The sequence below is a fragment of the Canis lupus genome, chromosome X (genome assembly GCF_048164855.1).
Source record: "Canis lupus baileyi chromosome X, mCanLup2.hap1, whole genome shotgun sequence".
NCBI classification, from domain to species: Eukaryota; Metazoa; Chordata; class Mammalia; order Carnivora; family Canidae; genus Canis; species Canis lupus.
Genome location: NC_132876.1, coordinates 57,628,301 through 57,645,351, shown reverse-complemented (window position 1 = coordinate 57,645,351; position 17,051 = coordinate 57,628,301). Strand labels below are relative to the sequence as shown.

General features: G+C 37.9%; 1 protein-coding gene across 4 annotated transcripts in view; it reads right to left on the bottom strand.

Annotated features, from left to right (window-relative positions):
- The window catches only part of CHM (CHM Rab escort protein), a 243,980-nt gene that overhangs the window by 69,437 nt on the left and 157,492 nt on the right, over window positions 1–17,051 (bottom strand). For 3 of the 4 annotated variants that reach the window (XM_072816811.1, XM_072816812.1, XM_072816814.1), the window contains exon 9: window positions 9,180–9,257. The exons of the other annotated variant lie outside the window; for it this stretch is intronic. In XM_072816811.1, coding sequence (XP_072672912.1) covers window positions 9,180–9,257 — 78 coding nt within the window. The remainder of the gene's footprint in view (window positions 1–9,179; window positions 9,258–17,051) is intronic. 4 annotated transcript variants of the gene reach the window in all.

Here is a 17,051-nt window from a genome sequence, read left to right as displayed (position 1 = left end):
CCCTATACCTGGAGAGATGGCAGGCAAACAGCCTGAGAACAGAGAGCTCATCTGAGAATCACCTAAGGCCCAAGAGGGAGAGACTGTTCTCTCTTCTTTGAGCACATGTGTTGAGAGGTGGCATTCACAGAGACACCTCTCCTCCTCTCTGGAGAAAAAAGAGCCAGCAGTTGCCGTTACCCCCCCCCCCCCCAGCATAGGCAGAGACACCTCCTGAGAGCTTCTTGCCCCCAACTGGCTCTTTAGCCTACTTGCTCCAAATCCCATTCCTCTGCATTCTATGCAACTGCCCTTCTCAGTCAAACCTGCATGTCTTCCAGCAGCGAGACTCTCCTCCAGAAAACCAGAACAGGCTCCTGTCATAGCACTTCCCTAAAGTTTGGAATTTTAAAAGTCTGCACGCTTAATGTCCACAATAGCCAAAATACGGAAAGAATCCAGATGTCCACCAACAGACAAATGGATAAAGAACAGGTGGTGGGGATCCCTGGGTGGCGCAGCGGTTTGGCGCCTGCCTTTGGCCCAGGGCGCGATCCTGGAGACCCGGGATCGAATCCCACATCGGGCTCCCGGTGCATGGAGCCTGCTTCTCCCTCTGCCTGTGTCTCTGCCTCTCTCTCTCAATCTGTGACTATCATAAAAAAAAAAAAAAAAAAAAAAGAACAGGTGGTGGTATATACAATAGAATATTGCTCAGCCATCAAAAATAATGAAATTTCACCATTTCCAGCAACATGGATGGAACTAGAAGGTATTATGCTAAGTGAAATAAGTCAGCCAGAGAAAGACAAATATATGATTTCATTCATACGTGGGATTTCAGAAACAAAACAAATCAAAATATGGGAAGGGAAGGAAAAATAAAATAAGACAAAAATCAGAGAGGGAGACAAACCTTAAGAGACTCGACAACAGGAAACAAACTGAGGGTTGTTGGAGGGGAGGTGGGTTGGGATGGGGTAACTGGGTGATGGGCATTAAGGAGCCCACTTGATACAATGAAAACTGGGTATTATATGCAAATGATGAATCACTAAACTCTACCTCTGAAACTAATACTACATGTTAATTAATTGATTTTAAATATAAATAAAATAAAAGTCTGTATGCTTGCTGGAAGAGAGTCCAAAGTGCACTGTACTGCTCCAGGCAGACAAGCAACACAGAGAAAGTATGATAATGGTGATCTGAAAAATTTTAAACTCGTGAGGAGGGGAGATTATTTACTCTTCTGGAAGTGGTTCCCTGAGAGTGGTAAGCACTGAGACTCCTCTCTGGGGATAAAGGAGCTAGTGGCACCATTTCCCTTCCCAGCCTCTCAGTATAAGCAAGTTTTAGTAAACAGCACAGTGCCAATACTGGCTGACTAACCTGTTTATACCAAGTCCCAACCTCCTGCACTCTGCTAGTACCATTTTCTCACGTAAGTGTGCCTAAGTCCCAGCAAAGAAGGCCTCTTCCCCATAAGACCAGCAGAAAATCTTACAAATACCACATTTCCCAAACAGAGTTCTGCAAGGCTTCAGTTCTAGCAGATGTAGCATCAGGTCTAATTTAACAAGCAGAACAGAGCACACCTAGTTAAAACTCGCCATATTCAGCCTAAGGACCAAACAATCCCCACTGCAGGCAAGGAGAGCCTCTGCAGATGACTGGCCTGAAGGATAGGGCAGCCAAAGCACAGCAGCTAAGTGAAACCCAGCACATGCCAGAAATACTCCCTCAAGCACCAGGTCCAGGACACTATATGACCTCTTCTTCATAAAGCCTTTACTCTTAGGAATAGGACACATAATAGGCTTTTCAAACACAAACAAGAAGACAGAGACTTAGATAAAATGCCAAGATAGAGTAATTCATCCCAAATGAAACAACAAGAAAAGATCATGGCCAGAGACTTATTTGAAATACATAAATATGCCTGCATGGGGGGCAGCTGAGGTGGCTCAGCAATTTAGTGCCGCCTTCAGCCCGGGTGTGGTCCTGGAGATCAGCGATCGAGTCCCACGTCAGGCTCCCTGCATGGAATGGAGATGGAGCCTGCTTCTCCCTCTGCCTATGTCTGTATCTCTCTCTCTCCTTCTCTCTCATGAATAAATAAATAAAATATTTTTAAAAAATATAGAGACTTCATGGAGGCCCTTACCACACAGATAAAAGCTAATTACCTGGAATAAAAATGCAATAACTAAGATTTTAATCAGACAGGATATAATGACCAGAAGGATGAAGCAGCACAGAAACAAATAAGTGATATGGAAGACAGAACAATGGAAAATCATGAAACTAAACCAAAGAGAGAAAAAAGAATTATGGATCATGAGACCAGACTTAGGGAACTCAGTGGATTCATCAAACATAAATACACTTATAGCATTGGAGTCCCAGAAGAAGAGTGAACATAAGGTTTATTTGAGGAAATAATAGATGAAAACTTCCCTAATCCAGGGAAGGAAAGCGATATCCAGATCCAGGAGACAGAGAGAACTCCTATCAAAACCAATAAAAGTAAGCCAACACCAAAATATATTATAAATTTGCAAAATATGGTGATAAAGAAAAAAATCCTAAAAGCAGCAGGACAAAAGGTCTCTAACATACAAAGGAAGAAGACCCATAAGGCTAGCTGTAGATCTCTCCACAGAAACGTGACAAGCCAGAAGGGAGGGACATGATAAATTAAAAGTGTGGAATAGGAAAAATCTGCAGCCAAGAATGCTCTATCCAGCAAGGCTATCATTCAGAATGGAAAGAGAGAGAGTTTCCCACTCAAACAAAAACTAAAGGAATTCGTGACCACTAACCCAGCCCTGCAAGAATATTAAAGGGAGCTCTTTGAATGGGGAGGAAAGACCAGAAATGACAAAGACTAAAAAAGAACAGAGAAAGTCTCCAGAAAGAATGACAAAACAAATAATAAAATGGCACTAAATTCATACCTACCAATAGTTACTCTGAATGTAAATGGACTAAATGCACCAATCTAAAGATACAGCGTGTCAGAATGGATTAACAACTAAGATGCATCTATATGCTGCCATAAGAGACTCATTTTAGACATAAAGACGTCTGCAGATTGACAGTGAAGGGATGGAGAAACATTTCTCATGCATAATGGAAGTCAAAAGAAAGCTAGAGTAGCAATACTGATATCAGACAAATGAGATTTTAATACAAAGACTTTAAAAGATTAAACAACTATAAATATTTATACCTCCAACTAGAGAGCACCCAAATATATAAAACAACTAATAACAAACATAAAGGAACTTACTGATAATAATACAACAATAGTAGGGACTTTAATACTCCACTTACAGGAATGGGTGGATCTAAGCAGAAAATCAACAAGGGAACAGTGGCTTTGAAAGACACACTGGACCAGATGGACTTAACAAATATATTCAGAACATTTTATCCTAAAGCAGTAGAATACACATTCATTTTGAGTACATATGAGACATTCTCCACAACAGATCACTGGGTCAAATTAAGACTCAACAAATAAAAAAAAATTGAAATCATACCATGCATGTTTTCAGATCATAACGCTATGAAACTTGAAGAAAACCATAAGGACAAAATATGTAATGACCACAGAAACATGGAGTTTAAAGGACATGCTACTAAAGAATGAATGGGTCAAACAGGAAATCAAAGAAGAAATAAAAAAATACATGGAAACAAATGAAAACACAGGGATCTAACACCTTTGGGATGCAGCAAAAGCAGTCACAAGAAGGATATACCAATACAGACCTACCTCAAGAAGCAAGAAAAATTTCAAATAACCTAACCTCACGCCTAATGGACCTAGAAAAAGAACAAATGACGCCTAAAGCCATCAGAAGATGAGAAATACTAAAGACTAGAGCAGAAATAAATGATATAGAAAAAACAACAGAAAAACGCAACCAGGAGCTAGTTCTTTGAAAAAATTTTTAAAAATTGGTAACTCCCACCCAGACTTATCACAGACAAAAGAGAAAGCTCTCTAATAAATAACAAATGAGAGAGGAAAAACAGCAACTGACACCAAAGAAATACAAATTATAAGAGAATAGTATGAAAAACTATATGCCCACAAATTGGACAGCCTGGAAGAAACAAATTCCTAGAAACATATAAACTACCAAAACTGAAAAAAAAAAAAAGATCATGTCCAATAACCGGCACAGAAATTGAGTCAGTAATCAAAAATCTCCAAAAAACAAAAGTCCAGGGCCAGGGGGCTTCCCAGAGGAATTCTAACAAACACTTAAAAAAGAGTTACTATCTACTCTTCTCAAACCATTATATAAAACAGAAATTGAAGGAGAACTTCCAAATTCAGTTTATGAGGCCAGCATTACCCTGATTCCAAAACCAAACTAAGACTCCACTAATAAAGAAAACTATAGGCTGATATCCCTGATGAACATAGATTAAAAAAAAATTCTCAACAAAATACTAGCAAATTGAATCCAACAGTATGTTAAAAGAATCATTCACTAAGATCAAGTGGGATTTATTCCTGTGCTGCAAGGGTCATTCAATATTTGCTAATCAATCAACATGATATACCATATTAATAAAATAAAGGGTAAGAATCCTTTTGATAGATACAGAAAAAGCATTTGACAAAGTACAACATGATAAAAACCCTCAGCAAAACTAAGGACAGAGGGAACAAACTTCAACATAATAAAGGCCATATATGAAAAACCCACAGCTATTATCTTCTTCAAAGGGGGAGAAATAGAGCTTTTCCTCTATGGTCAGGGATAATATGGGGATGTCCAGGGGAATCCCTGGGTGGCTCAGCGGTTTAGCGCCTGCCTTCGGTCCAGGGTGTGATCCTGGTGACCTGGGATGGAGTCCCGCATCAGGCTCCCTGCATAGAGCCTGCTTCTCCCTCTGCCTGTGTCTCTGCCTCTCTCTCTCTCTCTCTCTCTGCATCTCTCATGAATAAATAAATAAAATCTTAAAAAAAAAAAGATGGGGATGTCCACTCTCACTACTGTTATGTTACTCAACATACTATTGGAAATCCTAGTCTCAGCAGACAGCAAAAAGGAATAAGAGGCATCCAAATCAGCAAGGAGGAAGCCAAACTTGGACTAACTGCAGATGACATGATACTGTATATAGAAAACCCTAAAGACTCCACTAAAAAATTGCTAGAACTGATACATGATTTCAGTAAAGTCACAGGATAGAAAAACAACATACAGAAATCTGTTGCATTTCTATACACCAATAATGAAGCACCAGAAAGAGAAATTAAAGAATCTATCCTATTTATAATATTACCAAAACCCATAAGATATCTAGGAATAAACATAACCAAAGAGGTAAAACATCTATGCAACATTTATGAAAGCAACTGAAGATGACACCAAAAAAATGGAAAAACCTTCCATATTCATGGAGTGGAAGAACAAATATTGTTAAAATATAACCAAAACAATCAAAATACCAACAGCAATTTACATAGAATTACAACAAAGAATCCTCAGATTTGTAGGAAACACAAAAGACTCCAAATAGCCAAAGCAATCTTGAAAAAGAAAAGTAAAGCTGGAGCGGCACCTGGGTGGCTCAGTGGCTGAACATTTGCCTTTGCCTCAGGTCCTGGGATGGAGTTCCACGTGAGGCTCCCGGTGGGAAGCCTGCCTCTCCTTCTGCCTATGTCTCTGCCTCTCTTTCTCTGTGTATCTCATGAAGAAGTAAATAAAATCTTTTTTTTTAAAAAAAGCTGGAGCATCAGAAATGGTCTTCAAGTTATATTACAAAGCTGCAGTCATCAAGACAGCATGGAAATGGCATAGACACATAAATCAGTAAAACATAATAAAAAATCCAGAAATAAACCCACAACTATATGGTTAACTAATATTTGGCAAAGCAGGATAGAATATCCAATGGAAGAAAGACAGTATCTTTAACAAATTGTACTGGGGAAACTGGATAGCAGTATGCAGAAGTCTCAAACTGGACTGCTGTCTTACAACATACAGAAAAATAAATTCAAAACGGATTAAAGACCTAACTGTGAGATGGGAAACCATTAAAATCCTAGAGGAGAACGGAGGAAGTAACTTACTTGACGTTGGCTGTAGCAACTTCTTACTAGATAGGTCTCCTGAGGCAAGGGAAACAAAAGCAAAAATAAACTACTGAGACTTCCTCAAAATAAAAAAGCTTCTGCACAGCAAAGAAGATGATCAACAAAACCAAAAGGCAAATTTCAGAGTGGGAGAAAGTATTTGCAAATAACATATCTGATGAAGGATTAGTATCCAAAATATTTAAAGAACTTATCAAACTCAACCCCCAAGAAACAAATAATCCTGTTAAAAAATGAGAAGACATGAGTAGACATTTTTCCAAAGAAGACACACAGATGGTCAAGACACACATAAAAAGATGCTCAACATCACTCATCATCAGCAAAATGCAAACCAAAACTACAATGAGATATCACCCTATACCTGTCAGAATGAGTAAAATTAACAACATAGGAAACAAGAGCTGTTGGTGAGGATGAAGAAAAAGGGCAAACCTCTTACACTGTTGGTGGGAATGCAAACTGGTGCAGCCACCCTGCAAAACAGTATGGAGGTTCCTCACAAAGTTAAAAATAGAACTACCCTACAACCCAGCAATTACACTACTATTTTTTTTTTGCCCAAAGCAAAGAAATATACTGATTCAAAGGGATACATGCACCCCAATGTTTAAAGCAGCATCATCAATAATAGTGAATTAATGGAAAAAGCCCAAATGTCCATGGATCAATGAATGGATAAAGGTGTGTATATACGCGTACTCATCCATCAAAAAGAATGAAATCTTGTTGTTTATGATGACATGGACAGAGCTAGAGACTATTAAGATAAGTGAAATAAGTCAGTCAGATAAAGATAAACACCATATGATTTCATTCACATGTGGAATTAAAGAAACAAAGCAAATGAACATAGGCAGGAATAAAAGAGAGGCAAACCCAGAATCAGGCCAACTACAGAGAACAAACGGATAGTTACTAGAAGGGAAGTGGGATGGGTTAAACCGGTGATGGCTATTAAGGAGGGCACTTGTGATGAATACCAGGTACTGTATGTGATGAAATCACTAAATTCTATACCTGAAACTAATATTTCACTTTGTTAACTAGACAGAATTTAAATAAAAATTTGGGGAAAACAAAACAAAACAAAACAAAAACATTTATACCTTAATGAAAATAACAAAAACCAAACAAAAATAACTAAGAATCATATTTGACTCCAGTAGATCCAGAACAATCGTCTTGATAAGGGCCTAGGATGAATTAAGATCTAAAGCTCCACCCTATCTTAGAACACTGGCTAAATCCTGAACTTCACAGATCAGTGTTTCTTAGTGTTATCTATGGGCCACCTACATTAGATTCATTTGGCGTGTTCCTCAAAACTGCAAATTCCCTAGCTCCATTCTAAACAAATTATACAATTTTACTCTCTGGAGGTGAGGCAGAGAAATCTCTTTAAAAACAAAACAAAACAAAAAGAGAACTAGTTTCCCCAGTGATTCTTAGGCACATTAAAATTTGAAAACTACCAACATTTCATCTTTAGAACCTTAGCCCTATGCTATCTGTTGGAACTGAAATCTGTAGCAGATCTCTCTCCAGAGTTTATAATAAAGACTACATCAAAGTTAAGGTAAATGTAACCTTTAGTTGAACACATGCTATTACTATAACTAATGTATTCATTTGTTAAAAAAAGAAACGTGAGCCATCTAAATTCTTCATGTCACTAAGAGTAAAAAGTAAAACTGGAATTGGGCCCCAAAAAGGTAAAAGGATCTAAGTAAATAATAACCAAAAAAACAATTCACTATCTGGCTTTCCATTATGGGAACACACTCATGCTTCAAAATCAATGTAGAAGGAAAAATGACTCAAGGTGGCTTAAAAACAATTCCTTCATGAATCTCCACACCTAGTATATGAATATCCTGGGACTTCAAGGATAGTGAAAAATCTATATATTATCATTTTTCATTTATGTGGTACCTTTGAATTAATGTGCTAAACATACTTTACAAGCCTTTAAACTATCTCTATATTATCTTATACTAGAGAATTACTTTCTAAGGTAAATTCACTGCCTAAATATTGAATGTTCCAGACTTGAATTTTTTTTCCACCATCTCTCAAAATACTAGTTGTTTGTATTATAATTAGTCTATAGGAAATTATGACACTCAGACTATACAAAATTACTGTAAAATGAAACAGCTTATATTTTTAAACTTCCAGTTCACAACATTATTTTATGGCTTGAACAATACTACTTGTTTATATACTCCTAAAAATAGTCATACCAGAGATATAGGTTAGTAGATGCTTACCAACACATAACTAGAAAGAGAAATACATAGCAATTTAAACAGCTCCTAAAACTTAAGATAGTTTTAATTTAAACACAGAAATCAAAGAGTACTACTTAGTGTAATTCAGACAAGGGCATATCTTAGTAACCAAATAATAAATCCTGGAAAAATATAATTGAAATATAAAAACACAGACATAAATAGATAGTGCTTGACATTTTTTTAATTTTTTTATTTTTTTTTGCTTGACATTTTTTAAAAGCAGGTACATTCTTATTTCAATCCAAAACTGGTCTGTAGGCCTAATATGATTGTATAAGAATTTATCCTCAGATAACAAGGCAGCATAGTTTATGACAACAATCTACCTAAAAAATCATTAAATTATTTTCTCTTAGGAGTGACATGCATTATCAGCAGAGATTAATCTGATGAGTCTTTAGATGAGCTCCATTTTTAAAAACGCAATAACAGAGGGCTTTGTTATCATCTGATAAAAATCAATTAGAGGAGATAAGGGCACAAGGAAAACTAATATCACTCAACACCCACCCCTGGCAACTGAAATGATTTGTCTTCCAAGCTTGGATGACCAGGAGCTATAGTTATATTGCAGGGAAATTAATTTAGTTTCTCCATTCTGAACTTACTTTCTTTGTTCTGGAGGATCTAAATACAAATTACTTTTAATCAAGGTTGATATGATATTAATACCAAGGAGGATCTTTGAAGAATCATTTTTTTAAAATTGACTTTAGCATTTTTCACCTGTGCTTGGGGTGTAATTATAGGAACATAACTTATATCATCCTTACTTTCTGGATTCCTTGTCCACAACAAGGCACTGTACTGAATGGCGAAGACAATAGATTCCACCAAACACTGCACACATCCTAAGAAGAGAATATGAAAGTGTGAATTAGGATTGAGTTGAAAATTAAGGTAGCAGTATTTTCTTTGAAATATCTTACATTTAATAACTGATCTTACAGAAAAATAATTTTGATAACTTATTTTCTGTCATATTAAGAATCCCTCAGAAGATTAGTTTTGATGCAAGAGGTACCGTACTAATAATACAATGTGCAAGCCTAGAATTATGATCGAGCCAAAAGTATCTCCAAGTGAAGCTCAGCTATTCCCCCAAACCACTTACCACCTAAGATACACAGGCTACAAATATCCTCAAGAGGTAATGTCTGAGACTACCAACAGAAGTGATCACAGAGGGGCACCTAGGTGGCTTAGTCTGTTGAACACCTGACTCTGGATTTCAGCTCAGGTCATGATTTCATGCTCCTGGGATTGAACCCTAAGTCAGGCTCTGTGCCCAGCAGGGAGTCTGTTTGAGACTCTCTCTCCTCTCATTCAGCCCTTCCCCCACTTATGTGAGCTCACTCTCAAGCTTGCTCTCTCTTTGTAAAATAAATAAATAAATCTTAAAAAAAACAGAAGTGACCATAGAGAAGTGTTGAGGAGGAAGCAAGCAGGGAAGACTCTGGGAGACTCCTGGGGATTTTGCTTACCATAAAAGTAAGCAAAAACTATACTGGGAACTGAAAACTGGAGCAGTAAGCACATGAGCTAATGCTGCAGAAGTTCTAAGGAGTTTGCCTATCTCATGAACTTAAGGGCTTGGGTTTTAATGCTCACATGGGGACAAGAGAGGACTTAGAATCCAAATAAGGCAGAGAGTAGAAGATGAGATATTCTCATCTCAATGTCTGGATCCTTAACTACACTTCAGTGAAAAGGTGATGGTGGGGGGAACCCACAAGAGGGAGAAAACAAAAAATGTTTTATCTAAAGACCCAGGTGAAAGAAGATTATACCTCTGTATTTATAACCAGTGGTCTGTCCTCACACAGGCTATGGGTTTGAAATTATACTACATGATCCAAGAGAACCCTTCACCAATAAAATACCATGAAAGAAAAGTGGCTCTGGTCAGTAGCACCTCTGAAGACTTGGTGGAAGCAATTGCTGTAACTTTCTGGAGCCACATGAAAGTGCCACAGATAGAGTTCCCTTATGATATGTTTATAATCTAAAATTATATAACAGATGAAGAAAAATATCTTACCCTGAGTGAGGATTAACAACACAATAAATGGGGTGGGGTACCTGAAGTACAGGCAGTCTTGTGGGGACTGCACCCTTTAACTGCACAGTTGGCTTAACCTCTCACATTGTATAATGGGATACTATAAACAATTTAAATGAATGAACTACACGGATAAATGGCAAAAAGACAAAAATTGAGTGATAATAGCAAATTGGGAAGAATATACTCAGAGTGATATCATTTATAAAAAGTTTCAGAACTTCATATGCAAAATACTACTATATATAATTTATGGATATGTATATATGCAGTAAAAGTGCAGAAACATTTAAGGGAATTATAAACACCGAAATCAGGATAGCAGCTATCTTTGGGAAGAGAGGGAGTAAACATTACACTGGAAGTTTCAATTGTTCAGTTTCTTAAAAAAATGTATCAAGGGGCACCTGGGTGGCTCAGTCAGTTAAGCGTCTACCTTCGGCCCAGGTCATGATCCTAGGGTCCTGGGATCTAGCTTGGGGATCAAGCTCAGGGTCGGGCTCCCTGCTCCGCGGGGAGTCGGCTTCTCCCTTTGCCCCTCTCCCCAGCTCATATGCGTGCTCTCTCTCTCTTAATCTCTTAAATAAAACCATAAACACACACACACACACACACACACACACACACAGAGAGAGAGAGAGAGAGAGAGAAAGAAAGAGAGCATGTGAGGGCACGCAAAAATGGCAAAATGTTAAGATTTGACAAAACTATGAATGGTTACATGGATGACCTTTATATTAGTCTGTGTACTTGAATATTTCATAACCAGGTTATAATGAAAAATATAAATGACTGGTAGAGATTAGTGTCATTCACGAAGTATGGCATTATACTACTATTATCATTCTAAGTTTAATTCATTTTACTGAACATGATCAAGCTAGTTAGGATAGGTAAGGTTAGATAATAATTCATTCTGGTACAGGATGGCCCACTAAAGATAAATAAGCTAAATTAGGTTAAGGTCCCAAAATGGACAGTCAAGTTAAAAAAAAAAAGTGAATCACACAGTCAGCATTCTCATTTGCCTAGGGATATCTTTGTTACATGAGTAACAGCATCAGTGTTTCCAACTTCCCTATAACAGCTATAACTAAGTGACCTACAATTTTTCATTTCAGTCACACTGGTCCATGTTTTTATACACACACACACACACACACACACACACACACACATCAATCCTCACCTCAGGGAAAAACAATTTTTAGGTATCTTTCTACATTCCAAAAAAGGGGATCAAGTTCAGAATCAGGAGTTGTAAAAAGTTAAAAAAATCATAAAATATTATGCCATAGACTATTATGGTATTACCAAAAGTATGAGAAATCCACTTAACTAAAATTACATTTTTTTACAAAGACCTCCTTTCATTATATATTACACTATCTGTGAAATACATTTCTACTTTAGTATATAATACTATTAAGCGTCTCTTCGAAAATTTATTTCTATTAAGAAAACTTCTATTAAGTTTTAGGGTAAATGAGGCCTCTGAAAAATACAGTTAAATATAAAATGCAATAGAGGCATCTAGAACTGTTTATTTTAGTAAGCCATCAACAAATTACCTCGTTTTCAACACGATTTAATTAATAGTGGACATATAATATATAGATGGCACACAAGAATCTAAAGAATGTTAAGGATTGGTTTGTGTGGATGATGATGAATTCTATAAGGGAAGAAGTCCAATAATCAGACACTGTCAGAATCCAACAAATTTCCTCTTTGTTTCAAATGAGGACAGGATGTATTTTGTCATCTTGGAAAGAATTACTTGATATCTACTGTAAATTTATGCAACTGCAAAAGTATGCATCTGCCTATGTATATACGTTTTTTATGCTTCTCATTGGCTTTTTTCCCCATTCCAATCATGCCTGTTAGGGAAAATATTTGTTGCTCACAATTGTTGCATTTGTTCTCTCTCACATCTGTGTCTTCCTCACATAGCTTCTGCCCAAGTGACAAAAATCAGTGGTTTTGTGACCAGCTGGACCCTAAGAGCTGACCTTTACTGCCCACCTGCTTATACTCACCAACTTCTGTCCCATATTTTTCCTTAAGTTCTTCTTGCCAGCTTATCTCATAACTCAGGCAAACAGAAACAAAAACTATTCCTAAAGCCATAGCGACTGCCTGGACAAGATCCCCAGCCAATCCATACCAGTTTGAGTGCAACCCCTGACCCTGACTTGTGTTTGTGAAGACAGACTATGGATGACTAGAACTAGAATGACTGACAACTACCTCTGCCTTATTATAACACTAAAATCTCTGCCCAATGAGGAGTAGAAGCCTCATTTACATAACATACACTGTGTGTATAAGCATGCTTCCTTAAGGAGCATGTCTGACCTATGCCTGCCTCTACAAAGGATGACAAGGCTTCCCTATCTAAAAATTCAGCTGAACCCTAAATAAAAGGAACCCATTCACCCTTGTTGGAAGAGTCATGGCTTTGGAAGTTACTCCCCATGATCTCCTTATTTGCTGCAAATAGTTTCCTTTGTGTGACAATTGTCCTGGTGTAGTTTCTATCTGTGACTCACCAAGGAGAGAACTCATGTTCAGTTAGTTGAAAAAAGTGCCAGGCAAAATGAGAAGATTGATGAAAACAAATTTTGGTTGAGGGACTGCTATTCGGTGGCAATGAGTCACTGAGGAAATATGTAAGAAACAGAATAGCAAGCAGTATTTGAAAGCTGCATTTTAAACTCAAATAGCAGACATTTATATAAGAAGTAGGGAATTACTTGAGAAATGGAGAAATAACAGTTGAATACACACAGGTCTTTGAGGTAAACAGCCAATAATAACAATACAAATAATCATCACAGCTAACACTGAGTACTTACTACATACCAGAAGCTTTACATGTATTAACACACTGCATCCTATAGACAGAGTTTTATAGATTTGAAAACTAAGGTAAAGAGACATCAAGTGACTTACTCAAGGTCATTTAGTAAATGGTATTGCTGAATGAAAACTCAGGCAATATGGTTCCAGTGGCTTCTCCGTTAGCTATCATATGAACTGCCTCATTGTTAGTATCATCTTTTCTTGGCATTATGAAGGAAAGCAACATGAAGTCAGATAGTCAAAGTTACTCTCAGAGTTGTTCTAATTCTTGACAAATTGCAAAGATTATCACAAAGAATAACAATTTCTCACTTTCTACACGTTTTGTCTCTACACATTTCTTTTCTATCTGTACATATTAAATGGATTATGTGCACTTCATTTTGGAAAGAACATAAGCTCAGAGTAAGAATAACCATGGGACTACTCATCTTTAGAGTACCTAGCAAATTATGAATACTTTGCAATTCACATTTTAAGAAGTAATTTATAGAGTATATTGGCAAGCTAGAGATTTTCAAATAGAGAAAGGGAAACATTTTACCATGAATTATTTGGAGGTAATAAGGCTCCACAAGACAAATGTTTTCTTCCAGTGAATTAAATGGCAGCCTAGCAACCTAAGGGTTAACACACTTTTAATGATGGACAATTAAGCTAGCAAAGACAGAAAATTCTACTGAGATGCCCTTGGTGCAATTCATACCACCCATCCTGGGGTCAACATAATGCCTACATAGCAAGGTAGCTCTATACACACACTTTAGGGTACTATGAGGCCTAGAGGCAAGCAACTATACATTTTATGAGATTTGCTTAAAAAAAAAACCTACATATGTACTAAATATAGTAGGTATTAACTACCAAAAAAGTCACTACAAAAATGCCTTTGAAACACTTTATCTAATGTCATTAAAAACAAAACCAAAAAGATCCATTACAAGAGAATTCTGAGTAACCACTGATCATCATCACTGTACTTTAGTGATACCTCCGCTTAAATTGTTCTGGTAAAGCAGAAGTTCATTCAACAGTAATTAGGAACATCTAAGTTTCATGAGAGACAATTAAGCTTCAGTGATTGCATCTATATAAAGCTAAACCGTTGTAACTGTTAACTATATCCAGATATATATACATTTATCACAGTGTTATATTTGAAAGAACACTGAGTTTTCTGTGTTTATCCAGTGTCTGCTGGCCACAAAAATACGTGTACGGAAGCCTTCTTGGATGTCTGTTTATTTTTATATATTTAAATGCACAGTTTTAATATATATTATGTAAGGGCACGTGGGTAGCTCAGCTAAGTGCCTTCCCAGGGTCCTGGGATCAAGCTCCCTCTCCCTCTGTTACTCCTCCTGCTTATGCCCTGTCAAATAAATAAATAAAACTTTATTTATTCATATATATATACACACACACACACACACACATATATACACAATGTAGCACACAGCATGTTTACGGATTACAGGATTACATACTTATACTGCATATTTATATAACTGCACATTTACCAGTTACATATTTATATTTCTTAACAATATGCTTGTTTATACTCTCATCCCTTTTTTTTTTTTTTTTTGGTATCTGGTATCTTTTTTCTAGCAGGAAGCAGGGGGAAGGGAAGTATTGTTGCTGTAGTTGGTCTGTCTCCTGGGAATGCGAAATCGGATAGCTTCATCTTCTCTTCCCTATTCAAGAATCCCTCTGCAACTCAAGCAATTGTCATCCAACTCAGCACAGACTTCCTTTTGGCCCAGAACTAAGTGTTTCTCAAGAGCATGAGCTAAACAATAGTTAATGACTTCTGTAACCTCAGGAAATAGTTATGTTCACAACAGTACCAAGCCAGGCCTCCTCCCTTGATATAAGTTCTTAGGATTCATTTCCTATGAAGTTTTGGACTATGCAGAAAAGACCATTAAAAAAAAAAAAACAACACCAACCCCCAAATGAGTGGTCCGTTACAACATGGCCTCACTCATAGTGATCCAGTATGACCAAAATGGAAAGCCCTATTTAATACTGGTCACAGTGATAGAACCCAAGGGAACTTGTTTGACAAGCAGCAATCACCAAAACTAAATGGTAACTAAAAGTGTATAATCTCAGTCATGATGATGTACAAATTGTACAGAAATCAGATTTTAAGGATGGATTTTAAGGATGGTTGTGAAATCATATGACAGTCTAAGGACTGAGACATCCTAGATGCCTATCCTAATTCTCCTACTTACTACCTGTATGACCATGCTTCAGTTCTCAGTTCTCAAGATTATAAAATGGAGATAATTATCATTATCATACCTATCATACAAGGTTGGCGAATGGATTAAATGAGAATGAGTGTGACATGTTTATTCTGCCTGGCAGATCATAAACATTCCATAAATTGAAGCTTTTGTTACTTATCACTTTCTATAGCAAAAGGGACAATGACTATAGACTGTATCATCCATGTGGGGTTTGTAGGCCACATCGCTATTACTGAGGCTGAGAATCTGCCTACAGGTATTCAACGCCTGTATTTTCTTTTAACAACTTGAGTTCTTTTAACAACTCAATTCAGCTACCTCCCCTGAAGGGAATTGTGAGTTTTAAGAGAACTGTTGATGCTGATAAGGACAAGCACTGAGATTTACTTCTTCATTCCACAACATTTATGAAACTAGACCTACTATGCACCAGATGCAGTTCTGGGAGCTACTAAGGATACAAAAATAAACTAGACAAATGCTGTCCTTGCTGATATAAAATTTATCTAGCACCTGAGAGACAATAAACAAGAGATAAAATAATAGATGTTGATGTGTGCTCTGAAACAAAATAGGATAATGTAAGGGGTGATACAAGGGTCTGAATCCTAGACAGGATAATCAGGGAGAACTTCTTTGGGGAATTTATATTTCAGCCAAGACCTGAGTGACCAGAGAGATCAACCATGTAAAGATCTGGAAGAAGAGTCTAGCAGAAGGAACAGCAATTTGAAAACTTGGGAGTACAAACTAGATCAATGTATTTGAAGGAGAGACAGAGCCAGTGTGGCTGGAACACAGTGAATAGACAGAAATATAATATGAGAGATGCAAGGCAAGATGACGGAAGAGTAGGGTCCCCAAGTCACCTGTCCCCACCAAATTACCTAGATAACCTTCAAATCATCCTGAAAATCTACGAATTCAGCCTGAGATTTAAAGAGAGAACAGCTGGAATGCTACACTGAGAAGAGTTCACGCTTCTATCAAGGTAGGAAGATGGGGGAAAAAAGAAATAAAGAAACAAAAGGCATAGAAGGGGGTGAGGCCTGGCAAGGACCCCGGCTAAGGCCGGAGCGAGTGCCCCCAGGACAGGAAAGCTCCATCCTGGAGAAGCAGGAGCTTCACCAATCTTCCCGGGCAGAAAGGCCAGGGCAGGGAGTTAGAGCAGGACCCCAGGAGGGCGGGGATGCCCACAGGGTCCCTGGGACACAAACAGACACCTGCGCCCCAGGGAGAGTGCACCGAGCTCCCTACAGGGCTGTAGCTCCCGCAAGGCTAGACCTGGGAGCAGCTGAGAGGGGCTCAGGTGGCGGCTCCACTGCTGGGAGCGCGAACCCAACAGCGCAGGCCCGGGAGCACTGGGCGCCGGGGACACAGCCCAGGATCCGGCCTCCACCCGGGACAGGCAGAGGCCAGGAGGGCACAGGACAGCAAGGACGCTCCTGCCCCAA